Genomic DNA, 25214 nt, shown 5'->3' with positions numbered 1-25214 from the left:
AATTTGCTTGTCACCACACCCAGGAACCTTGGAGTCACCGTAACGTTTGTTCAGTCCTTTGTGAATATAAAATGGTTTTGACTTTTTAGTAACAGGGGGAGAATGTGTAGGTCTCTGTCACGAGGGGCTGTGATGCAGCAAAGAGTGCTCCCTGCCCCGAATCAGGGCTGCTTCAAGGCCGGCTCTGGACCACGGACTGGCAGACATTTTCCGCCAAGGGACAGGTAGTAGCTATTTCAGGCTTTGTGACTCATACGGTCTCTGTCCCACTTACTCAGCACCACTGATGTTTCTTGAAAATGGCCATAGACAACCTGTCATTTGGGGTTATAGAACGTAGTTGACTTTTATGGTTGTGCTTTTTTTCTCCCATGACTTTTCTATTTCATTTCCTACAAACACATGCGGTCTTTTCTTCTAGCTCTTCCACTCCAGAAGGAAGCCGATCCTTTGGTCTTTACAGCCCAGATTTGCTCCATAGTTCAAGCTGAAAATGTTTTTCCTCCCCAGTCCCTTCAATTCCAGCAACATAACTGGTTTCCCACTCACAGAAATCACCAGGAGGTTGTTCTCTTTCTGCCTCTCCCGCTGCACCTCGTTCCAGCCTCAGTTAGAATAACCTCTGGTTTTGTCTGGTTTCCCCGTCATTGCCGACCCGCCTTCCAGGCCTACCAGAAGCCAGCTTCCCTTGTGTTTCCCTGCCCCCAGGCTCTCCCTCCAGGATTCTTCGGCCTGTTAAGCTGATTTGTTTGTTTGTTTGTTTTCCAAAGAGATTTCACCTGTAGAAAAACAGATAAAGCACGAAATCCCCCTGATGTAATGATTCCTCCTGCTCTGCTCAGACGGTGCCCGTCTTCTGCTCTTCTGTGTGGGGAGGTGATGTGTGCGTGTGCCCACGAGGGCCGCCTCCCATCACAGGCTCCGAGACCTAGGGAGGGCGTCTGCTCAACGACATCGTTTTCCCCTCCTCAGCTTTCTGTATCAAACCCTGAGCAGGATCAGGTCTTCCTGTGGATGTCTGGCTGTAATTTTAAGCTATTGAGTATCAGCGCCTCCTGAAAAGGCATTGAAATCACTATAATTGGGCTTCGTTGAAATGGAATCACTGTCAGTCTGATGAGGAATGTGGCCTCTGTCATAACAGGTCCAGACTGGATAGTGTTTGAATGGGGATAAGGCTGGAGTCCCCGGACGAGTTAGCAAGGGGAGTTCTAGTTGGTTGCCCAAATAGTAAATAACGTATTTCTTCCTCGTTCCTTCTTCCGCTGTACTTTTCAAGTTTTATGTAGCCATCATGGATTCGACCCTATGTAGGTATCTGATGAGCTGGCTGAGAATGGGCTTGGTGCGTCTACGGGTGAACTTTGCTTTGGGCTTGCTGCCGTGTTATCAGATGTGTGGTGCAGGACAAGGAAACAGACAGGGTTGGGTGCCTGTGGAATTGTCAGAGGGGCACGTAGTGGGTGGAGACGCTCACCTCTGTTTTTTTCCAGCTCTGCCTTCACATTCTACTGCCCAGGGTTCTCTGCTGATCATGCGGCTCCCAGGTCATATTTCTCGTAGATTGCTTCCCTCAGAACACAGGCATTGCAGGGAGCTCAGACTTGATCTTGGCTCTTCAGAGTCTTTTCCAAGGATAGAGGAATTTGGTGATTCTCAAAACCGCTTTCAAATGACTTTAAAAATATCGTTATTATTATTATGTGACCGAGAGACCACTAGTTCTCCACCAGGGATGGGACCCAGGCCCCAGTGATGCCAAGTCCCAACCACTGGCTGGCCAGTGGAATCCCCCCAAGTATTATTATTCTGACCCCTCTGTGTGCCCTTCCCAGACACAGAGGACACTCAGCGTGCGCTTGACCCCTTTCCTTTCATTCCTGCTTCTACCCTGCACCCCAGAAACCAGTCTTCATCCTCTCCTGCACCCCCACTTCTCTCCCTTCTTCCTCTGCGTCCTTCTTTCCCCCTCTTAATTCCCCCCCACCCCCATATCCCTACGTGGGCATTTTCCAAGTCATTCTGACTTCCTTTTTAACTGTCATCTGTCTATCTTGACATTTTACATGAAGGACAGTTTTCTCCAACGAACTCACTTCTTTAGAACTCAGAGCGTGAGTTACTCTGTGAAGTACCCTCCAGCTGAGTGATACCAGGGACCCGGGCCTCTTCCAGCAGAGCAGTGTCTAAGAGTGCCAGAACCACATTCATTTTTCTTAACGATAGTTTAGTGCAGAAAGTTGGTTCTCTTTTTTAAAAAGATGCTTAGCCCCACTTTAGTAAGCAAGGGTTTTGAGAGACCCATTGCAAGTACTTTTCAGCAGAAGGACATTTTTTGTGTGCTGCTAGAATCAAGAACAGATGTAAGCCTGTTGTCAGAATGTGCCTTGAGGGAAGAAAAACCCGCAGATTTTCCTACCTTGGTTTCCTCTGTGCGGCTGTTGACAAAACTAAGGGGCATGTTTCCATGCGATGGGATGGACATTCTCTTGTGAGCACACAAGAATGGTATGTCCCAAGTATGTCCAGATATTTCTGGACACAGAGATTCTTTGGTCCCTGAGACTGGAAACGCAGAATTCTTTGTCCTCTTGAAGTTTAAGGTTATCCATTAGCATATAAGAATCCCGGAAAGCTTTGACTCTAAAGAAACCAGTTTAATTTTATTCAGTCACAGGTTCCTGAAATTCCTTGACTCCAGGTGGTTTGTGGGTTGGTTTGTGAATGTAGCTTACCCCTCCACCCTCCTGGTAGCTCCAGGTCAACTCCTTGGGTAGTTCTGTGCCAGTCAGGAACCAGCGTAAAGATGGAAGTCCTTGGGAATGAACACGTGCCCTGCCTTAGCACACTGGCTTACTTTTCTGAGCCTGGGGATGGGACGAGAAAGCCATCTCCTGCCTCCTCAGCCACGTTGCTTGGTGAGTTAACCCTCCCCGCTTCTCGCACTGGCTGGCTTACAAACGCACATAACCGTGTTCCTTTCCTGCAGCAAACTCTCACCTGGATCCTGCTTTCTGCCTCAGGCAGCTATCCTGTCTCCTGTTCTCCTGACTGAACTTCTGGAAACCCATTTCTCTACCATCACAGCCCTGTGTTCCCCCGGCCCTTCCCCCCTGGGGCCCGCCCCAGCTCCCCAAGGATGGCGCTTTTGGCAAGAACACCAGGAACCCCAGTGCCCAGTCCAGTGGGCTTTTTTCACCCACCCTCTTCCCACGTCAGAGCAAACATCCTGCCTTGGACGGGAGTCAGGGAGCGCTTCCTAGTGGAAAGGCATGCCCGAGCTGCCAAGAGAAAGATGAGGAGGAGTTAACTAGGGGCGGGGAGAGGAAGGAGGCTGCCCAGTGGGGGGCCACGTCCAGATGCCCGCCGTGGCAGGAGGTAGTGTGGCACGCCTGTGGCACGTGGAGGAGCTGGAATTCAGCCTGGGGGAGCGAGGACCTTATGGGGAGAGGACCGTTGTAACCTCACCCCCCTCCTTTTCAGCATGCATCACAGTGTGACTTGGAAACCACTGGTTTTTATTTTACACTGCTTGTACAGTGCCCTTCTTCCAGCTAATCTGCAAGTGCTCCAAGGACCCAAGGTCCAAGCTGTCTTGTTTGTTCTGAGCTGGTGTCGGGGCAGCAGGCTTGGGGGGCATGTATGACTGACAGCAGGAGAAGCTTCAGCAGAGGTATGAGGGAACCAGGCGAGGCCTCCCCTGGTCAAGGAAGGCTTCCTGGAGGTGGCGACACCTGTGCTGAGTCCTGAGTAAAGGCGAGCGGCAAGTTGACCCCCATGGTCTCAGGGGCAGGGTGTGCCAGGGTGAGGCAGCGGGAAGCAGGGCTCCCAGGGGCTGAGAGTCCAGGAAACCTCGAGCCCTTTTGGAGCTTGATGATGGGTGGGGCGGTGCCCGTGCTGAAGAGTTTGGACACTTTGCTGAGGGCCAGCAATTTAGGCTGAAAACAGCCGGCTCCTCCCGCGGCTGCTGCTCTGCTGCTGTTTCCTCCTCTCAGTCCCAGCTCCATCCCTGCGGAAGACTGCCCTGCCCTGGGATCTGATTCCACCTGCTTCCCCTGGCAGCTCAGGCCCGTGTAACGGGGCCCTATCTTCCTCTCCGACCGAGACGGCTGTGTGCAGCTTGCAGCCTTGTCACGTGTTTGATTTGGAATGGAATGCAACATGTATTTGTGGGTATATGTGGACTTATTCAAAGATACTTTTAAGATTTACTCATTGTTGAATGTAGGTGTGTTTCTTCCCCATGACTACACAGGTTTCCATCTTTTCCTGTCTTCTCCTCTCTTGATTTATTCCCATTCACCATCCCATTGCCTTTCGGGATAATATTTTTTTTATTGACTTTTTTTTTTTTTTTGGCAGCACCACATGGCTTACGGGATCTAATTTCCCCAACCAGGGATTGAACCTGGGCCCTTGACAGCAAAAACTTGGAGCCCTAACCACTGAACTGCCAGGGAATTCCCTTGAGTAATATTTTCAAAAAATTAAACATAATGGCATCCTGCCCATAAGAAAATCAAGCAACTTACGTATATTGATTTAAATCTATTTATTATTTAATTAACCTATTATAAACATATTTATTGTCATCCAGTAAAGGGAATTACAAATGATTTTCCCCCCAAAGATAATAGTATTGATAAAGGGCTGCACTATTGCACATAGTATTGATAAAAGGGTGCAGAGTGAAGATGAACTCCCACCTGCCTCTTCTGTCTCTGCTCTTGCCCATTTCTCCTGTGTCCTTCTGGAGATATACAGACACCACTTTTTGCAAAGAATACTTACAAACAGGAGACTTTACATACCCATAGATACATATACACGTAGTCACACGTGTGCAAGTGTGTGTGCACGCCTGGATCCCTACTGTGCTCTCATTCTGTGCACTCATGCCTGCACGGTCAGGGTAATTTGACGATCTCCCCTGTCATGATGTACATGTAAAGCTGCCTCATTCTTGTTTGTGGACCACACGGACTTTCATTGTGTGAATATTTAACCAGCTGCTCATAGTGGTATTTAGGCTGTTTCTAATCTCCCTGATTAACAGGGCTGCATTGAATAGCCCTGAGATATGTTATTTCTTTATCCAAGAGTGTATACACTCTCAGTGAGCATGTCTGTGTTGAAGTTTGATAGATGTAGCCAACTTGTTCTCTGCAGAGACCACCTAAGAGGGCCTGTTTATTTTGCCTTTGTGGGATAAAAATGGGTACCTCACTGAAGAATTGTCCTTGTTTTTTGATGAACTTGGGTATCTTCATATTTTTAAGAGCCATTCAATTTCTCTTTGTATGCATGATCTATTTGTCCTTTACCCATTTCCCTCTTGGGTTGCTTTTTGTTTGTTTTCTGATGCTAAACTTTTGATCATTTAACTCTGCTGGTTTGCTGTAGTCTGCACCAACCAAAACAGCTTTTTGGTTGCAGAGTTGTCCATAATCAAGAGTTCAGAATGAGGGGTCGGGTAAAACTGACTTTCTCTGCCAGATGGTGATGATCAAAGGACTTGGTGACCATGAGAACACCCAACATCATGTAGCCATACTTACATGTATTAAATACATGTTTTCCAGATGATTTTGAGCCGGTGGCTGATGGTAATTGCATTGATGGTTTTATTAGGTACAACCCTTGTGAATTAATTTCCTTCTTGCTTTTAACCAAAGGGTCATCAGGTGAAGGTGAAATTTTTTTGTTGGTTAGTATATTACTTCTCTTTTCTTGGTCAATATTTCCATTCTAGAAAATGGTACAAGATTTCTACTTTTTCTATAAATTAGCCTTGGGGTCCAAGTGTCCAGTAAGGTTCTCTGTTTTAACTGAGTACTTAGTAAATGTTTGATCCAAAATGTAAATATTTCCAAGTGCTATTTTGCCTCCTTTCTTAAAGGCATGTGCTTAACACAACACTTCTCAAACGATATTAATAGGTGTTCTGTGATATTTTTAAAAAATGTGCCTTGGTCACATTAATTTTGAAAAGATTGGATTAAATAAAATTAAATAAGTTCTTTACTATAGGACTTCCCAGAGACTGTAATACACCAGTGGGTCCATTGAATGTCCAAGAGGAGGCTGTTGGATACTGTGTTTCACAAATGCGTTTGACCACAGAAACCGTTTTCACTTTCTTTATGGTCTCTCATTGAACTACTCCTCAAGCAATTAGCATGAAACTCAGGAAAGTATCAGGAAAAGGAATCGGTTACTTTGCCAACTGAAATTAGGTCAAATTTGTCTGAATTGGGCCAAATGAGGAACCCTGTTAGAAATAGTTATTTTGATTACTTGACTGCAATCCAATTTCTGAAATTAACTATAGATGCTGCTGTAGTTAAGCTCAGGGTACAGCAGACAAAGACACCAGTTACTTTCTCCAAGCTTTCCAAGATATTATTCACAGTGTAAAATGAAGAGACCAAGGTCATTTCTGATGGACCTCCACTGCTCTACTTGAGGTCAGATACCACCTTCAATCTGAAGCATCCCAATCAAACCGGGCTGGAGGTGAGGGGGTTGTGTGGAGACAGGAACCGTTGGCTGGAGGACTTAATTATGAAGCAAATTTAAGAAGCCACAAGCGGGGTGAAGAATCCAGCACATGAACAGGGTGGCTTATTCTTTCCTCTTGAGCATTTCTGGCTTTGGTTTTTATCCCTTCTCATTGGTGATTTCTCCCTTTTTAAGGAATCTTCAGTATTTTTCTTTTCAACCTTCCTGAATTTTCAAACAGCAGTTCTCAGAGGTGTTCTAGAACACTGGTGACCAGGGATATGTCATGAGTCATCTGAGAGCCAAATGAAACTGTTAACAATTTGCAGATTACCATAAAATAGAATGAGGAGGGCATGGCAACCGACTCCAGTCTTTTTGCCTGGAGAGTCTCATGGACAGAGGAGCGTGGTGGGCTACAGTCCATGGGGTCGCAAAGCATCAGACACAACTGAAGCGACAGCACACACACACAATTTATAAACCAAGTAAATGAATTTGAAGAAATAATTTAACTTAATTTAGCTGTGACCTTGTGGGGCTCTGGGGTTGTTGTTCAGGCCATGTTTAAATGAGGATTTTTCTTTTAGAATCAAATATTCTATGAACAGTGGTCAGTTTATAACATGGTCATTGGTTTGCTGAGGCTGCCCTAACAAATTACCACGAACTGGGTGACTTGAATGCAGAAGTGTGTTATGTCACAGTCCTGGAGGCTAGAAGTCTGAGATCGGTGTGTTGTGGTGTGTTGATTCCTTCTGAGGGCTATGAGGTAAGGGTCTGTTCCAGGCCTCTCTCCTTGGCTTGACTGTCTTCCCTCCATGGGCATCTCTGAGTCCTGGTTTCCTCCTATTCTAAGGATGACAGTCATATTGGATTAGGGTCCTCTCTAATGACCCCACTTTAACTTGCATCTGAGTGAATCTTGTTCCCAAATAAGGTCATACTCTGAGGTACGGGATGGGGTCAGAGCTTTAATGTGTGAATCTAGGAAAGACATAATTCAACCCATAGCAACAGGCTAATTTTCTCTTTCTTTTTTAAAGACTGTACATGGCAAGTCAAAGCCAATGATCGACGCTTCCACGAACAACCTCAGTTTATGAACACAGTATTCTTTTGCATTAAGGAGAGCAAATATGCGGTAAGTAGATTTTAATTAGTTAGCTTTATTAAAAGCCAGGTTTTTTCCCCCAATAGCCATGATGCTTACTCGCTTTGTTTGACACCTGCCTTCCAGGTAACCCCTGGCCTGGGGCCATTGACAGTCATTGTTAGTTCTCTAGAATGTCATTTTTTAAATTGAAGTATAGTTGATTTACAATGTTGTATCAATGTCTGCTGTACAGCAAAGTGATTCAGTTTATACATATATATATATATATTTCTTTAAAAAATTCTTTTCCATTCTGGTTTATCCCAGGACATTGAATAAGACTTTGTTGTTTATCCATCCTGTATGTAACAGTTTCCATCTGCTAGCTGCACACTCCCAGTCCGTTCTCCCTGGTGGTCCCAAGTCTGCTCTCTCTGTCTGTGAGTCTGCTTCCGGGTCACACATAGGCCCATTGGTGTCTTATTTTAGATTTCCTAGAATGTCCTTTTTTCTCATTGTGTTAAGATGACCTCCCTAAGGGTGTATGGGGCAGTGTGAAACAAAACAAAGTTGATTGAAATTTTCCCTCTGAATATACAGAGCTCTTTTAAAAAAATTTTATAAAAGAGCATACAGTAATATCACAAATGCCTCGCTTTTTGACAGCAATAAGAATTTGAAAGGAATCTTGGTAACTTATCTCTCCATCCTTGGCCTGTGATGGATTCAGAGACTTTGAAGATATTTTCGCCCCCAAAATGCTTATTATCATTGAAATATAAAGAACATGAGCTAAGTCTGGGCTGAAATGTTGTCTGTTAGATTCCTGGGACTACTCCACAGAATACCACCCACTGGGTGGTGTAAGACAACAGAAATTTATTCTCTTACAATTTGAAAAGGCCCAAAGTCTAAAATCAAGGTGTCAGTGGGCTGATTCCTTCTGGGGGATCCGCGGGAGAGACTGCTGCAGATTTCTCCTTGGTTTCTGGCTAACAGACCTTGGTGATCCTTAGCCACACACCACTCCAGTCTCTGTCTCCCTGTATGTTTCTCTGTGCCCAATTTTCCTCTACAAAGGCCAGCAGGCCTAATCACTGGATTAGGCCTTAATCCACCTTAATCCAGCATGACCTCACTGTAACTTGATCACCTTGGCAAAGACCATATTTCTAATATTTGGTTGGCCAAAAAGTTTGTTCGGATTTTTCTGTCCCACCTGATGGGGAAACCCAAACGAACTTATTGGCCAAGCCAGTAAGCTGACCATCGCAGGTCACAGGGTCAGAATTTGACTGTATCTTTGGGGGGCACACAATTCAACCAACACCTGTGTCTTTTACTCTTACACACCCTCCATTGCTCTTACAAGAATGTTCCTTTCCCACCCATGTTGACACGTCTCATTTTCTCCTCATCTTTGCCCTGTTTTCTAAGAGGCTCTAAGGATCAAGGAACCCAACAGCAGGATCTGTTTGGTCACAGTGAGAGTTGCCACAGAGACCTTTGAGGTGAAATCTCTGTGTCTTGTGACTCTGACATAAGCCTCCAAGGCGTCATTTTGAGGCCCAGTTAGAAGTAAAAACTTAAAGAAAATCTCAGTATCTTTCAAACAAATTATAGCCTTGTGTGCCTGTAGGCCACAGGGCTGATTTTTGTCTGGGCTTCGCTGGTAGCTCAGCTGGTAAAGAATCCGCCTGCAGTGCAGGAGACCCCGGTTAGATTCCTGGGTCGGAAAGATCCCCTGGAGAAGGGATAAGCTACCCACTCCAGTATTCTTGGACTTCCCTGGTGGCTCAACTGGTAAAGAATCCGCCTGCAATGCGGGAGACCTGGGTTCGATCCCTGGGTTGCTAAGATCCCCTGGGGGAGAGTGTGGCAGCCCACTCCAGTATTCTGGCCTGGAGAATTCCATGGACTGTATAGTCCATGGGGTCACAAAGAGTCAGACACGACTGGGCGCCTTTCACTTTCACTTCATACATCGTGTATTGTGGTAAATGTGGGACCGTTTAGAATGATTTTCTCATTTTTTCCAACAGAATAATGCAATTAAAACATACAAGTACAATGCGTTGACCTTTCTACCAATGAATTTGTTTGAGCAGTTTAAGAGAGCGGCCAATTTCTATTTCCTGGTCCTTCTCATCTTACAGGTAATAATAACCTTTGATATCTTAAATCTGTTTTGAGTTACAATGACTCAGTAACATTCAGGTTGTTAGTGTTTGAATTGTACATAAAATACAAATAATCTTGAAAGTTTTCTATACGGTCATCTGGGTTCTGGATGTAAGACAGTGTGACTAATACCCAGAATCAGTTCATGAACAGTGTTATGAACCTGAGCAAATGCGGATGTTATTTTAATTCTGTATTTTAAAAAGTTCAGTTTCATACTGATGTCAGTTAAAACATATTGATGTCATTGTTAAAACTGGTTTTCCTAAAGTGAGTCAGGTTCAAATGTTCACTTTGTGAAACAGTTGTACCTTAAAATTAAATCTATTTTTTATGCTTGGCTTTTATTTTTTATTTAGTTGCCAAAAGGTTATTGATTTTTATTAGGATTTTGCTCACAATTCTCATAATTATTTTTCTGATCTGGTTTTACACTGGAAAGGCCTTTTTTTCCTCCTACTTGGGGCAAGAAGTCCACTTAATCTAGAGAGCATTACTTTTATCTGTCTAGGAACTGTTTTACGATCAAAGAAACTATATACCCTCTAGTTGCCACTCAGAGTTTCCACCTTTAGCACTTGAAGTGCTGGTTACAAAGGATGGCATCTCCACTTGGTTTCATCAGATTCTTTATGTCAAGCGTTTGATTTGGAGAATAGTCTCACCTGCTGGGATTCGCCCAGTATAGTTTTGGGAAACTGTAACCTGTGTGTCTGAGTGGAGATGGCAGACGCATGGGTGGAGGGAAGACTCAGGAGGGAGAGCTAGACCCTCAACAGGTTTAGAGGAATCTGAGACCTGCTGACTTGATCATAAGGCGTGGTCTTATCGAGCGGGGCCTTAGAGACAGGCTCGTGTAGAGAGAAACACTGCCAACTTTACAGTGCTGCTGCATGACGAGTGGGCCACTTTCCCTTCCTTCCTTCCAGAAGGAAAAGGGGTGTTCTGCCTTATAGTCACAGTAACGTGGGACATGAACTTCCTCCCCCCATCTCCCCACACCTTGATTATCTTTCCTGAAGGCACAGCGATCCAGGTGCGGGTACTGGTAACAGCCTTAGCCCTTTCCTTGCACTGTTCCTTCATGTAATTCTTGTAGTCTGCGAGATTAGTATTGGGTTGGCCGAAAAGTTCGTGTGGGTTTTTCTGTAACGTGTCTCTGTCCCTAGGCTCTGTTCCAGGAAGCCAGAAGCTAGAGAGAGAGGCAGGAGAAGGGTTAGCTGGGTGCTTTGGCACCTTTCCATGCCTGCTACACAGGATGCCAGCTGGATGGTGGTGGCGATTAGACTTAACATTAGCGGTTGCCTGTAGCTCTGCCGTGTCTTCCTGGGCACACATGTCTGCCATTTTTCAATCTCTTTCAGGCAATCCCCCAAATCTCGACCCTGGCGTGGTACACCACGCTGGTGCCCTTGCTTGTAGTGCTGGGCGTCACGGCCGTCAAAGACCTTGTGGATGATGTGGTAAGGACTGCTCATGCAACCGCCTCCTCACCGCTGCAAGCGTTATTTTCTAGTGGCATTTATACTGGCCGTTTTGAGATGATTAAAATAACCTTTCCCCATCCCTCCTCTCAAGGCGCGCCATAAAATGGACAAGGAAGTCAACAATAGGACGTGTGAAGTCATTAAGGATGGCAGGTACCGTGCCTTTCTGAACGTGTGACTTTTCATCCAAGGATGTAATATACAAATACATCTAGAAGCAACCTTAGAGATAACTAGTTGAACTTGGAAGTCTAACAGCGCGTGAACCTCTTCCTTATAAAGGCCTTCTCCACTTACCGAGGCGAGGCTGTCCCCAGGTTGGAGTCCAGGCAGTTGCCTGCTGGAGGTCTGAGTCCTCAATCCTCCTGGGTTTCCTTCAGCCTGGAGTGTGCGACCCCATCTCCGCTCTCCCCCAGCGATTTGCCCAAATGTCCTGAAACCCTTCAGGAATCCCCAGCTACAGTGGTCTCTCCCTTTGCTGGGCTTTCAGAGCATTTTGTTTTCATCTTTCTTGTTATGAGCTGAGTTTTATTAGAATTAGTTATGTTGAAATCTCATCATCTGCAGTATCTCTGAGGTCTGCCATACTATATTTTAATTTTTTAAAATGTTCGTATGTTAGACAGTCAAATGGGTGTTTCCAGGAGAATTTAATACCAAAGGAAGCAATCTTTTTATTTTATCAATATTCTTATGAGGTTTGTTAGAAAAGTGATACACTCATTAAAAAGATAAGTTTAAACACTAGAGAGGAGACAAGTTAAGAACTAGAGTTGGGGGCTTCCCTGGTGGTCCCATGGCTTAGACTCTGGGCTCCTAATGCAGGGGACCCAGGTTTGATCCCTGGTTGGGGAAACAGATCCCAGATGCTACAACTGAGAGTCTGCATGCCACAGCTAAATATCCCGCATGCTGCAACGAAGATCAAAGATCCCGAGTGCTGCAACTAAGACCCAATGCAGCCAAATGTGTATAAAAACCAAAGTATCATGAGCATTCCAGATGGCCATGTGGGGTCCATAATGCTTCCCTCTCCTGGGATCAGCAGGCGATGGATAACTGAGTGGAAGGAAGCCGAGGGGCTGGGAACACAGGACATGAGCAAAAACAGAGGGGTGGCACGTGTCTCCTTCCTGCACATTTAAGGTGCCCCCACTGACCCCCGATCATACAACGCAGGATGGAAAGGAACGCATCAAAGTTAGCACGGCCTTTGTTTCTTCCTCCAGAGGAGAAGATGATTCTCATGACCCCTTAATCATCAGCTGGCTGACCTTCCCCTGGGATGTACATGTTTTCCCGGAATTTTTGGCTCCCAGGCAGCATAATCCAAATCCCCTGCCAGTAACTTGAAGAGTGCCACTGAACTATCATTCTTTTCTACATTCAGGTTCAAAGTTGCCAAGTGGAAAGACATTCAAGTCGGAGATGTCATTCGCCTGAAAAAAAATGACTTCATCCCAGTAAGTGGGCTCAAGCACTGCTGTCCCATGCCTTATCCTTCCATCTGACCTGGCATTCTATTCAGCCTCGGGCATGGGGGTCTCTGTGTTACTGGTGTGTTTTGTTTCAAACAGGCTGACATCCTGCTGCTGTCGAGCTCCGAACCTAACAGCCTCTGCTACGTGGAAACGGCCGAACTGGATGGGTGAGTGGGTCTTAGGCGGGCAGGTTGGGAAGCTCACCTTTGGAAGGCTGACCGTTGTTACATGAAACTTGTGCACTTGGACAGGAAGCCCTGAGGTCTGGCCTTAGCTCTACCTGCTAGATGCCCAGCAACCTCTCCTTATAGGAGACCAGCCTCTCGTTGTCTTTGCCTTTTTCCCTAGTCAGAACTGGTAGGACGAGCAAGAAGACGGCAGCGGTCTGACTCCCTAGTAGACCAGCTTCTCTTTACCTTATTCTGTATTTGTGCGCCTATCTTTCAGGGAAAGTAAAGCTCTGATTACAGAATGTGTGCCTGAGCCCTTTACCAGCTGCTGAGCAGTGTCAGACTGACAAACGGCTGCTAGTAACTATTTCGGGGGGGAAAAAATAGATTTTTAAAGTCTGCCAGTAGACAGTTTTCTCCCTTTGCTGGTTTTTGTTACTATGCTACCACTTGAAAGGATTTTTTGGACCATTTTGACCAGTTTTCAGTACATTTATGGAATACCGGCTGGGTTGCATTAATTTTACATGGTAGGTCATTTAATCTTTTTTTTTTTTTTAATTAAAAAAATCAGTATTCTTTCTTATTATTGGGCTGCACTGGGTCCTAGCTGCAGCATGTAAGATCCAGTTCCCCAACCAGGGACCAAACCCAGGCCCCCTGCATGGAAGACGTGGAGTCCCAGCCACAGGACCATCAGGGAAGTTCCTCATTTAATCTTTGCAGCAACCCTATGAGATGTGTGTTATCGCCTTGACGTAACCCGTGAGGAAACTGAGGCCCTGGAGGTGAGGTAGCCCGCCCAAGATCACACACCGGGTGGCAGAGTTGGGGCGCTGCTCCCCTCTGCTCACCCCCAGGGCTGCTGCCTGTGTTCCTCTCTTGGCATCAACCCCTTTCTCACACCCACAATGAGCATAAGCTTCTATGGAGACTGAGATCATCCAAGTAAAAACAAGGTCTATAAGTCAGTCGGTTGATCGTTCAACCTAAACTGTAAAACAGCTCTTATTCCCACAAGTGAGAGATCCTGAAGTTTTGCAAAGATAGAAACTCCTAGCGTGCCCTGTCGGAGCACACAGAATGGAAAGTTGAGAACTGCTGGTCCACTTCTTAATAGATGGGAATCCCCAGTCGGACTTTGTGGGGCTTGAAATAAGTGACTCGCTGCAGGAAGCTTGGCTTGCTCCCCAGAGTGCACGCGCCCAGCCTGGCCCTGGGGGTCCTCTTGCCTGTCTTTTGCCTTCCACTGTGTGTGTGGTGGGGGGCGGGGAATGTGCTCAGTACTGGGGGTAAGGTGACCACCTCCTTCCTTAGATAGAATTCATCTTTCAAAGGATCCGGTTATTCACTCTGGGCAATATTAAGTTGATAGAGTCTTGACCCTTTCTGTAACAAATACGTATCCTAGAATTATCTTAGTGTGATTAAATGTTAGAAAGAAAGTTTTAAGTAGCAGTTTGGTAGTCTTGGCGGGTGGTAAGGCTTAAGTTAGTAAGGGGAGAGACAGGAAGCTTCTGGGTGCCTCAGGCCTACCCAGGTTGCCTCATGGTAACTGACAGTAAAAGGGGGCCAACGTTTCCTGGGTCAGGAGTTTTTTTCTAGTTCAGAGGATAACTTCATCCAAAGCTGAAGTTCCAAGGAGAACAGAGAGTTTGAAAACAGAGAAGGCTGATTATGTAGCTTTCACTTCCTGGTATACCTAATGTTACTTCGTACAGTGTTCTTTATATTCCTTTTCCAACTCTGAAATTTGTTCATGCAATTCTTTTTTGCTTTCCCTTTAGAGAAACCAACTTAAAGTTCAAAATGGCACTTGAAATCACACACCAATATCTCCAAGAAGAAAATTCATTGGCAACATTTGATGGTTTGTGCAAATATGTCTTTTTGTTGTTGTTTAGTCACTAAGCTGTGTCCGACCCTTGCAACTCTGTGGACTGTAGCCTACCAGGCTCCCCTGTCCATGCGATTCTCCAGGCAACAATACGGGCGTGGGTTGCCATTTCCTTCTCCAGGGGATTTTCCCGACCCAGGGTCAAGCCTGCGTCTCCTTCATTGGCGGGGGGGTTCTTTACCACTAAGCCCCCAGGAAAGCCCTAACATGTCTTACTTTGTATTAAATTTTCATTGCTTGATTCAGTCTGCATTTTAATTAAAACCAGAAAATCTTTCATAAGTGAGTACTTATGTGAATCATATCTCTTTTAAAAGGTTTTATTGAATGTGAGGAACCGAATAACCGACTAGATAAGTTTACAGGAACACTATTTTGGAAAAACACAAGTTTTCCTTTGGATGCTGATAAAATTTTATTACGTGGTTGCGTCATCAGGAACACCGATTTCTGCCATGGACTGGTCATTTTTGCAGGTACTTTTGAAGTCTCTTGGGAAATTGATCTGTAGGCTCATTAAAGATGTAAATGAGGAAATTGATTGTCCTTTCTCTGTTGAAACCCAAGAGAGTTATTTTATTTACAGGCTAGTGAACTGATTTTCCCAATTGTTGATCAGATTGAATTTTTTCTTTCTAGGTGCTGACTCTAAAATAATGAAGAACAGTGGGAAAACCAGATTTAAAAGAACTAAAATCGATTACCTGATGAACTACATGGTTTATACGGTATTTATTTGCTGTTTTGGTAGAGTGCTATCTTTTGCTCTAGTTTCTTGTACGTTTTTCTAATGCAAAGAAATTTTACCTCTGGGGGCCAAGTAGAAAAATTCACAAGGTGGGGGAGGAGAGTCCCGCACCTCTTCTCAGAAATGCCGCATTTCTAATAGGAGACTCTCTGGGAATGTGAACCCCAGTGGTAGGGTGCCCTGAGTTGATACCTGAGTTGATCACCCTATAGAGTCATCAGCTGGGAAACTAGGGAGTCTTAGATAAGCCCTTGAAGTCAATGTAGGATTGATTTTACTGCTGTTAATTTCCCACAGGGATAGTTCTCTTAAAAGCAAACCTTTATCCCCCAAAATATACTGTGTAAGTCCAAATATAAGGCAAGTTTAGGTGTAAGATGAGTCAAAGATCTTTCTCCAAGACCACTCCCAGTATTGATGATTCATGAGGAAGACTTGAATTCAGTCTATAATTGTTCTCATAGTTAGGACTTATTATGATAAGTATCGCTTATTACAAAGCAAGATAGCAAAGGAAGGAGGTTCATGGGGCAAAGGGCAGAGAAAACCAGGGATGAGCTTCCAAGAGTCCTCTCCCAGTGGGGTCACTCACAACAGACCCACTGAATCCTCCCAGTGACAATCTGTGTCAGCCCATGTGAAATGTTGGCTCTCTAGGAAAGTTCATTAGAGACTCATTACCTGGGTTTTATTGGGGTCTGGCCATGTAGGCACTGTCTGCCTGGCGTGTACCAAAATCCCAGACTCCTTAAAGGAATCTGGGTAGTCAGTATAAACCATATTGTTTTATACAAACAGCTGGGCACAATGAGTCATTCTTATCAGAGAATAAGAAATAAGGAACCAGGAAGCCCTTCCAAAATCTGTTTCCTGTTGCCAGCCAACAGCCCGCTGTGTAAACAGGCTTCCAAGGCTGGAAGTCTTAAACCTGCTGTGTCCACTCTTCTGCACATAGAGGGGCCCTAAACATTAGACAGTCCTCCAACTTGCCAGTAAGGGTTTTTTTTTTTCAAGTATTTAGTTTTGATGTGTTCACGAGAAAGGTAACGTCCCTGTCCCTCTATTCCAGCATCTTATCTGATCCAGTTTAATTTGAACACAAAACATTTTAGGGACTCATAATACTTCCAATACTTTATATGGTCAAAAGCATATAATAGTAATGTGTTAATTTAAGAAAAAATTCTTTTTTCCCTGCTCTCACATTTCATGAAATCTTCATTTGAACTTTTCTGGTGCATCCTCCATGTCACTGTCTTGCTTGTGGCTGGAGCCCTCACAAGGAGTTTGTCATCTCTCCTCTGTGCCCAGTTCTTTTGAAATACAGCACTTTTAGAATCTGTGTCCAGAGATTTAAATTTGCCTTGGAAATTTTCTTCCTCCTCACAGATACCCAGTGTTCGCAGTTACCTTAAATACCCCAATAGCCCTAGGGCTGTTGACTTTTTAATTCATTCTTTAGGTATACACTCAGTTTTCACAATAGAATACTTACTGTATTGCTTCTTAAAGGATCTTAAATGTTAAGTAATCATTAAACCTTCAGGAATAATTACCCAAATTTGCATAAAATTTCCTTGCCTTCTTCTTTTTTTTTTAATCATTTCCATCGAACATTTTCTATAAGAATCCCAATTTTGCCTTCTTTGAAATTGTTCATGCTAAAGTAAGGTTATCTTCCCCAAACATTATGTTATTGCTCAAAGGAAAAGTTGTTGAGATAATGTCCCATATTATGAGAATGTTTAAGGATTTGAATATAAAACACCACCTTCTCTTCTGAAAGATAATTTTAGGAATAAAACCTTACCCTGCACATGGTAGGTAGGATAAATTAATCAACCACAGAAATAAATAGGCTTTGAAAGCATTCTTTCTGTTTATTTACCTTTTGGCCTTGCCACATGGGGCATATGGGAGCTTAGTTCCCTGAGCAGGGGTCGAACCTGCGCCCCCTGCAGTGGAAGCACAGAGTCTTCCTCAAGGAGCTGTTATGGCAGTGTCTCTATTTTAAGTGTGTTTGTTGTTGCTGTTCCGTTGCTAAGTTGTGTCCAACTCTTTGCAACCCCATGGACTCTGTCCTCCCCTGTCTCCCAGAGTTTGCTCATATTTGTATCCATTGAGTCAGTGATACTATCTAACCATTTCATCCTCTGCCGTCCCCTTCTCCTCTTGCTTTCAATCTTGCCAGCATCAGCATCTTTTGTGTTGCTTTTACAGCATACTAAATTATCATACACATGTAAAGTATTAAGGTAAATTAGAATCTATACAATGCATGGGATCGGGAATGTGTCCTTAGAGTTAAACCTAACCATTGTGTGTCTTTCAGATCTTTGTTGTTCTCATCTTGCTTTCTGCGGGTCTTGCCATCGGCCATGCTTACTGGGAAGCTCAAGTTGGCAATTTTTCCTGGTACCTCTATGATGGAGAAGACTCTACGCCCTCCTACCGTGGATTCCTGAATTTCTGGGGCTACATCATTGTTCTCAACACCCTGGTGCCCATCTCTCTCTATGTCAGGTAAGGCTGTCTTCTCTTTGGCCTTCTGCTTTAAGGAAGAACTTGGTACACCTTGCCAATTCAGCACCTTCAATTTTAGCGATACTTGTTTTAAAGGTCATAAGGAACAAATAAGAAAAGAGCTTTCACTTCAGAATTGAGGGTGATCTGGGCAAAGGAAATTAACACTGCATGTCTGCCCTGTGCTAGGCACAGCATCTTGTATCTTGACCTCTTGACAGATAAAGCTACTGGAGTTCAGAGGTCAAACTCCACTTCTGCAGTCACTTTCTTGGCAGGATTCTTCTGACTGGGTTCCAAAGCTCAAGCTCAAGCATCAGAAAGAGCTGGATGAAGATTTAGAATGTCATGGAATAACTTAGTTGTTCTCCATTTCCGGAGGCATCCTAACCTCTTTTCTGTATCTTCTATATTACTACCTGGTATATCTCCAGCTTGTAAAACTCCCTGGGCTTCCTAAATGCTGCCTCCCACATTTCGCCTCTCAAAATGTTTTCTTTCTCATCTCAACCCCAACTGTGATAAAAGAGTAATAGAAGAGGGTCATATGTCTGATAGATGGTCATCACGTTGTTTTCTGCTACTTTTTCCTTTTTTCCTTTTTTAATATCAAGCTTCACTGTCTCTGGTCAGTTGAACTTTAAACCACTGGGAGAAAAATTGTGCCTTGAAATATACCCAGCAGCCAGAGTCTGCTCTTGGTTCCAATAAGTAATAGCCCAGAGGCACATAAGACTACATGCACACCTGTAATTAGAAGCGTTTGCTTTATTTTAATTTTATTACACGTGCATTTGTTTTAGTTTTAATTTTATTAGCTGTAGTTACTGTCACTCTTTTCATGTGAAGTAAAGCCCTGGGGACCTGTGTGTTTGCAGTTACTTTAAAAAAAAACCATGATGACTTTTACCTTTGTTAGGGGAACTATCATACAGACTATTTTCTCTGTATTTGTACATATGTATTAGGGCTTCTGTGGTGGCTCAGATGGTGAAGAATCTGCCTGCAGTGCAGGAGACCTGATTTCGATCCCTGGGTTGAGAAGATCCCCTGGAGAAGGGAAAGGCAACCTACTCCAGTGTTCTTAAATGTAAAAGTGTTAGTTGCTCAGTCCTGTCTGACTCTGTGACCCCATGGACTGTATCCCACCAGCTACTCTGTCCATGGAATTCTCTAGACAAGAATACTGGAGTGAGTTGTCATTCCTTTCTCCAGGGGATCTTCCCAACCCAGGGATCGAACCTGGGTCTCCCGCATTGCAGGCATATTCTTTACCATCTGAGCCACATGGGAAGCCCCCAGTATTGTTGCCTGGAGAATTCCATGATCAGAGGAGCCTGGCAGGCTACAGTCCATGGGGTCACAAAAAGCTGGACGTGACTGAGCGACTGACACTTTGACACATGTATTTTATACATAAACTGTATATGGAGTTTTAGGTTTTAAAAAGTCATGTCATGTGATTAATATGATTTTTTTGTCGGTTTGTTTCTCTTGGAAGCGAAGGTCCTTTTGAAGCATCTGTCAGTCTGGTCATTTCAGATAGTATCTCTGTTCTGCTTTTAGCCCAAGAGTAGCTTTCTGTCTCATTCAGAATAGACCCACCGTAGTCACACTGCGCCCACAGGCCCATGGGACCCACTGCACTGCCCTGCATACCCATTCGTGACCTCCTGCACCTCCACCACTCCCCAGGATCCCTCACCTTGAGCCTCTTTGAATGTCTCAGTGGTATCAGCACCTGCCCCGGGGCCTTTGCACTTGCTCTGACCTCTCCTGGAATATCCTTTCCCCTCCATATCTACATGGTTGCTCTTTGATTTCCTTGAGATCTCTGCTCAAAGTTCACCTTATACCCCTGGCTATTCCTGACCCTCTCTGTCTTAAACATCACTTCTTCTGCCTGTCGGTCTCTGTCTGTCTTTATGGTGCTTTGATTTTCTACAGACGATTCTCACCATCTAATATAGTATATGTTTACTTAAGGGCAGGGATTTTTGTCTCTTTTGTTTATTGACGTATCCCCCGTACCTAGGATGATGTCTGGTAATTCTAGGCACTCACGAAGCATATAAGGGAGCAGAGAAGAAGGGAGTTATTTTTCCATCTGTTTAGTTCCATTCTTTACAGACATCCTTTGCCCACTGAACAGTGGCTAGATGTGTAAGCACCTTCCTTAAAACTGAGATAAATTTAGTCAGTTATAGTTTTCAAGTAGGAATGATCCTTTTAGAGTATTGCATTTTGGACATTCTATAATCTTATAAGAATTTAGGACTATATACAAAATAAGCTTCTCTGGTGGCTCAAATGGTAAAGAATCTGCCTGTAATTCAGGAGACCGAGGTTTGATCCCTGGGTTGGGAATATCCCCTGGAGACAGACATGGCAACCCACTCCAGTATTCTTGCCTAGAGAATTAAATGAGCCTGGTGGGCTTCAGTCCACGGGGTCCCAAAGAGTCGGACACAACTGAGTGACTAACACTTTCACTCACAAAATGGGTAAATGACAAGGACCTACTGTTTAGCACAGGAAACTATATTCCATATCTTGTAATAACCTCTAATGGAAAAGAATCTGAAAAAGAATATATATATATGTACATGTTCCTCAAAAAATGTATATTGCTGAATCACTTTGCTATATACCAGAAACTAACACAGCACTGTAAATTAACTGTACTTCAATTAAAAAATGTTTAAAAAAAAGAATTTACTTTTTAACAGTGTGCAGTTACAACTTGTGGGTTATCTGCCAAAAGTCCTGTGTGCTACTTGAGAGCACACGGGGTGTATAACCTAATGAACTCTCGCTCCTTTTGCCTCCGATTGAGGGCAGAGTTGAACACACCTTTCCATCGTCCCTGGGTGTGATGGGACTGAGAGAAGAGAGTAGAAATTGTCCCATGGGGGGTACCCCCTGCAGTGTTAGCTACCATGTCACCCGCATGGACTGTGTGTTCTGAACAGAGGCTTCCATGGCTGGATGTGCTCAGGAGTTTGTAGGAAATCATCTTGAGAGGACACTTTGACCTTGAAGCTGGAGAAAGATGTGTTTGGTCAGGAGAACCCAGAGGCTGGGCACAGAGGTCACTGCAGGGCTGGTCTCCCTGTAGATGAGTAGCTTGCTCCTATCGCAAAGCGAGGACAAAATCCACTGCCTGCCACTCGTATCTGAGGGCTCGATCGAAAGTAATCTTTTATCTTGCTAGTGTGGAGGTGATTCGTCTTGGCCAAAGTTACTTCATCAACTGGGACCTGCAGATGTACTATCCTGAGAAGGACACGCCTGCAAAGGCGAGAACCACCACGCTGAATGAGCAGCTCGGGCAGATCCATTACATCTTCTCCGACAAGACGGGGACCCTCACGCAGAACGTCATGACCTTTAAGAAGTGCTGCATCAATGGGCAAATTTACGGTGAGCAGAAGCTGTTACTCCATCTCTGGATGTGTGCGACCAGCGGCTGCCTCCCTGGAGTGGTCCCCCCCAGTGCAAAGCTCTGGTGGTTATTCTGGTGAAGTTTCTCAAGCAGCATCACTGGTGCGTTGAGACCACACATGTGGGAAGGTGAGGAGTCAGAATTAGGTATATATTCCTCAAAAAGTTAGCTTGCCACATGATCCAGCAAGTTTGCTCCTGGTTACACACCCAAAAGAACCAAAAGCAGGGACTCGAACAGGTGTTTGTACATCCGTGTCCGTAGTAGCATTATTCGTAATAGGGAAGGTGCAGTAGTAAGTTAAAGTGTCCATCAGTGGACGAATGGGTAAGGAAAATGTGATGTGTACACACAGGGGAATATTATACAGTCTTGAAAAGGAAGGAGACTGTGACACATTACGACATGGACGAACTTCGAGGATATTATGCTACGTGAGATAAGCCAGACACAAAAGGAAACATACTGCATGATTCCATTTCTTTGAGGTACTTGGAGAAGTCAAGTTCAGAGAGCTAGAGAGTAGAATGGTGATTGCCAGGGTTTAGGGGAAGAAGGGAATGAGGAATTAGTGTTTAATGAAAACGGCATTTCCGCTTTCACGGATGAAGGAGCCATCGAGATGGATGGTGGTGAAGGCTGCACAGCAGAGTGATTGTACTTAGTGCCACTGAACTGTCCATTTAAAAATAGTTGAGATGAAATTCCCTGGTGGTCCAGTGATTAGGACTCCTTACTTCCACTGCTGGGGGCCTGGATTTGATCCCTTATCAGGGAACTAAGATCCCACAAGCCTCGAGCCACGGCCAGAAAACAAACAACGAAGTAGTTGAGATGGTAAGCTTCGTTTTTCATCACAATTATATTTTAAAAGTTGATTTCCATTGTAATATTCTGAAATGTGCTATATACTTATAAAAATAACAAGGCTAGTGCTGCATTCAAAGTGGATGCCCCTAACATTTAAATATTTAAAAACATATAATTATTTTAAAAGCTATGAAAACATAAATTTCCTCTTGGAGGAAACGTTTTGCTGTGAGCTGCAGATTCACAGAATGTCAGTGAGGAAGGTGAGATGCTGAGGGCTTGAGGAAGGGGCTCTGCTGACAGGCTCCCAGACGGGCTATGAGACCCATTGATTCAATTTGTTTTGTCCTGTTTATTCCCAGGAGACCATCGAGATGCTTCTCAGAATAGTCATAGCAAAATAGAGGTGAGTCCTTTCACAGACGAAGCCGTTGGGGTGTGTATGACTTTCCTGGGCTGTAACAAGCTCCCATAGAATAGGTGTCTTACAGCAATAGGAACGTATTCCCGCACAGCTCTGGAGGCCAGAAGTTTGAATGGAGGAGTCAGCAGGCGCACGCTCCCTCTGGAATCTCTGGGGCAGAATCCGTCGTTGCCTCTTCCTGGGCTCTGGTGGTTGGTTGCCTGCAGTCCTGGGCGCTTGGCTGGCAGACACATTACTCAGATCTGCCTCTGTCATCACATGGCCTCCTTCTCCCTGTGTGTCTGTGTCCAAATCTCCTTCCTTTTATAAAGATACCAGTCACTGGATTGTGTGCGTGTGTGCTGTGTGTGTGCTCAGTCGCTCAGTCATGTCTGACTCTTTGCAACCCTATGGATTGTAGCTCACCAGTCTCTTCTATCCATGGGATTCTCCAAACAAGAAGACTGTAGTGGGTTGCCATGCCCTCCTCCAGGAGATCTTCCTGACCCAGAGGTCAAACCCACATTTCCTGCATTTCCTGCATTGCAGGTGGACTCGTTACCACTGAACCACCATACTCATTAGGGTCTCTCTAATCTGTTTAACCTCATCTTTGTTTTTTTGTTTTTTATATTAGGGCATAGTTGATTAATAATGTGTTAGTTTCAGGTGTACAGCAAAGTCATTCAGTTATTTAATATATACATGTATCTATTCTTTTTCAAAACCTTTTCCCATTTAGGTTATTACAGAGTATTGAGTATAGTTCCTTGTGCTCAGTATAAACTTCCTCTTGATTACATCTACCAAGACCTTATTTCCAAAGAAGGTCCTATTACCAGATACTAGGGGTTAGGACTGCAACCCATCTTTTTTGGTGGGGACACAATTCGACTCACACCAGGCTATGTTAAAACAGATATGAGCCTCTTGACACTTCAGAACATATTAAAATCCTAAGGTGATGTTTGGATGAAGACACAGCTTCCGAGAAAAGTTCGTATCATCTGTGAAGCCCGAGTCGTCTGTTTTAAACGACCATTTTTCCTTCTCCGTTTCTTTCAGCCAGTGGATTTTAGCTGGAATGTGTTCGCCGATGGGAAGCTTGAATTTTACGACCATTACCTCATTGAGCAGATCCAGTCGGGGAAGCAGCCGGAGGTGCAGCAGTTCTTCTTCCTGCTGGCCATGTGCCACACGGTCATGGCGGACAGGCTCAACGGTGAGTGTGGCTGTCGCATCTCGGACACCGGAGACCAGTTTTTGTTTTGTTTGTTTTTAGTTGACCGTGAACTCGTGCTTGGGACCTGAATGCATATGAAGAGTTGCGTGAACTAGAGGCGTTTCAGTTAGGTTTCACATCTTCATCTTATACCCCAGAGAAGTACACGGCTTACTTGGCATCCTCCAGGGAGACTTGCCTTCTAGATCCTGGGTTCTATTTCCCATAGGTAGGTCTTTGCCATAGATATCCTGCAGAAGGCTTTTCGGATGTAAGGCTTCTTCTTCCTAGCAAATGTCATTGGTCTGTTTACCCAGAAGGCCAGCAGACAAAACAACTAGACCCGATCCCCACCTCCTTCCTCCCTGCACCTGGAGAAAAGGACAGAATGGATAGCAGTCCAACCGTCGTCAAGTCCTCCACAGAACCCAGATACCTCCAAATTAAGTGACTTATGAAAATTAAGTGAATTCTGAAAAGCAGAATTCTTTTTTTTGTTGTTGTTAATTTTTAAAGAAAATTATAGTTGGTTTATACTGTTGTGTTAATTTCTGCTGTATAGCAAAGTGATTCAGTTACACAGGTATATACATTTTTATGTTTCATAGTGTTTTCCATTATGGTTTATCATAGCATATTGAATATAGTTCCCGGTGCTATGCAATCAGACCTTGCTGTATATCCATCCTATAGAATAGTTTGTATCTGCTGACCCCAAACTCCGAATCCATCCTCCGCCACACTCCCTCTCCCTCGGCACCCGCAAGTCCGTTCTCTCTCTGAGTCTGCCCCTGTTTCCTGGATAAGTCCGTGTTGTACTTTAGATCCCGCACGTGAGTGACACCACAGGGTATTTGTCTTTCTCTTTCCGACTTACGTCACTTGGTATGATAACCTCCGGGTTCACCCGTGCTGCTGCAAATGGCATCGTTTCGTTCTTTTTTGTGGCCGAGCAGTATTCCAGTGCCTGTGCACACACACACCACATCTTCTTCATCCATTCATCTGTCGGCGGACATTTATGTTGATGCCATGTCTGCAAAACTCTTAAGTGCAGCTTGTGCCAGCGCTGTCACAGCAAGATGGTCCGGCATCAGTGCCAGCTAGGCATCTTATCACCTAGTCACACGGTGATGCCTCACATAAATACATACGTGCATTCTGGAAAGAGCCAAAAGTGCCCCTTTGTCATGTGCATTCTCCACTTTGGGCTGCCCTGGTGGCTCAGGTGGTGAAAAGGCTGCCTGCAA

The 25214-nt window shown here is 44.5% G+C and overlaps 1 protein-coding gene across 2 annotated transcripts in view; it reads left to right on the top strand.

Moving 5' to 3' along the window:
* The window catches only part of ATP8B1 (ATPase phospholipid transporting 8B1), a 109200-nt gene that overhangs the window by 56330 nt on the left and 27656 nt on the right, over positions 1 to 25214 (top strand). Inside the window, exons 1-14 of one of the 2 annotated variants that reach the window (XM_061400306.1) lie at positions 862 to 2918; positions 7548 to 7645; positions 9640 to 9753; positions 11143 to 11241; positions 11357 to 11418; positions 12656 to 12728; positions 12843 to 12913; positions 14704 to 14786; positions 15131 to 15289; positions 15453 to 15541; positions 17894 to 18084; positions 21299 to 21507; positions 22702 to 22745; positions 23808 to 23964. In XM_061400306.1, coding sequence (XP_061256290.1) covers positions 2807 to 2918; positions 7548 to 7645; positions 9640 to 9753; positions 11143 to 11241; positions 11357 to 11418; positions 12656 to 12728; positions 12843 to 12913; positions 14704 to 14786; positions 15131 to 15289; positions 15453 to 15541; positions 17894 to 18084; positions 21299 to 21507; positions 22702 to 22745; positions 23808 to 23964 — 1561 coding nt within the window. In that variant the 5' untranslated portion in view covers positions 862 to 2806. Of the gene's footprint in view, positions 1 to 861; positions 2919 to 7547; positions 7646 to 9639; positions 9754 to 11142; positions 11242 to 11356; positions 11419 to 12655; positions 12729 to 12842; positions 12914 to 14703; positions 14787 to 15130; positions 15290 to 15452; positions 15542 to 17893; positions 18085 to 21298; positions 21508 to 22701; positions 22746 to 23807; positions 23965 to 25214 lie in introns of those variants that run through there. The other variant, XM_061400305.1, reaches the window with a different exon arrangement.

Source organism: Bos javanicus, chromosome 24, assembly GCF_032452875.1.
Source record: "Bos javanicus breed banteng chromosome 24, ARS-OSU_banteng_1.0, whole genome shotgun sequence".
Lineage (NCBI taxonomy): Eukaryota > Metazoa > Chordata > Mammalia > Artiodactyla > Bovidae > Bos > Bos javanicus.
Note: the sequence above shows the minus strand (reverse complement) of the source record. Positions and strands in the feature narration are given on the sequence as shown.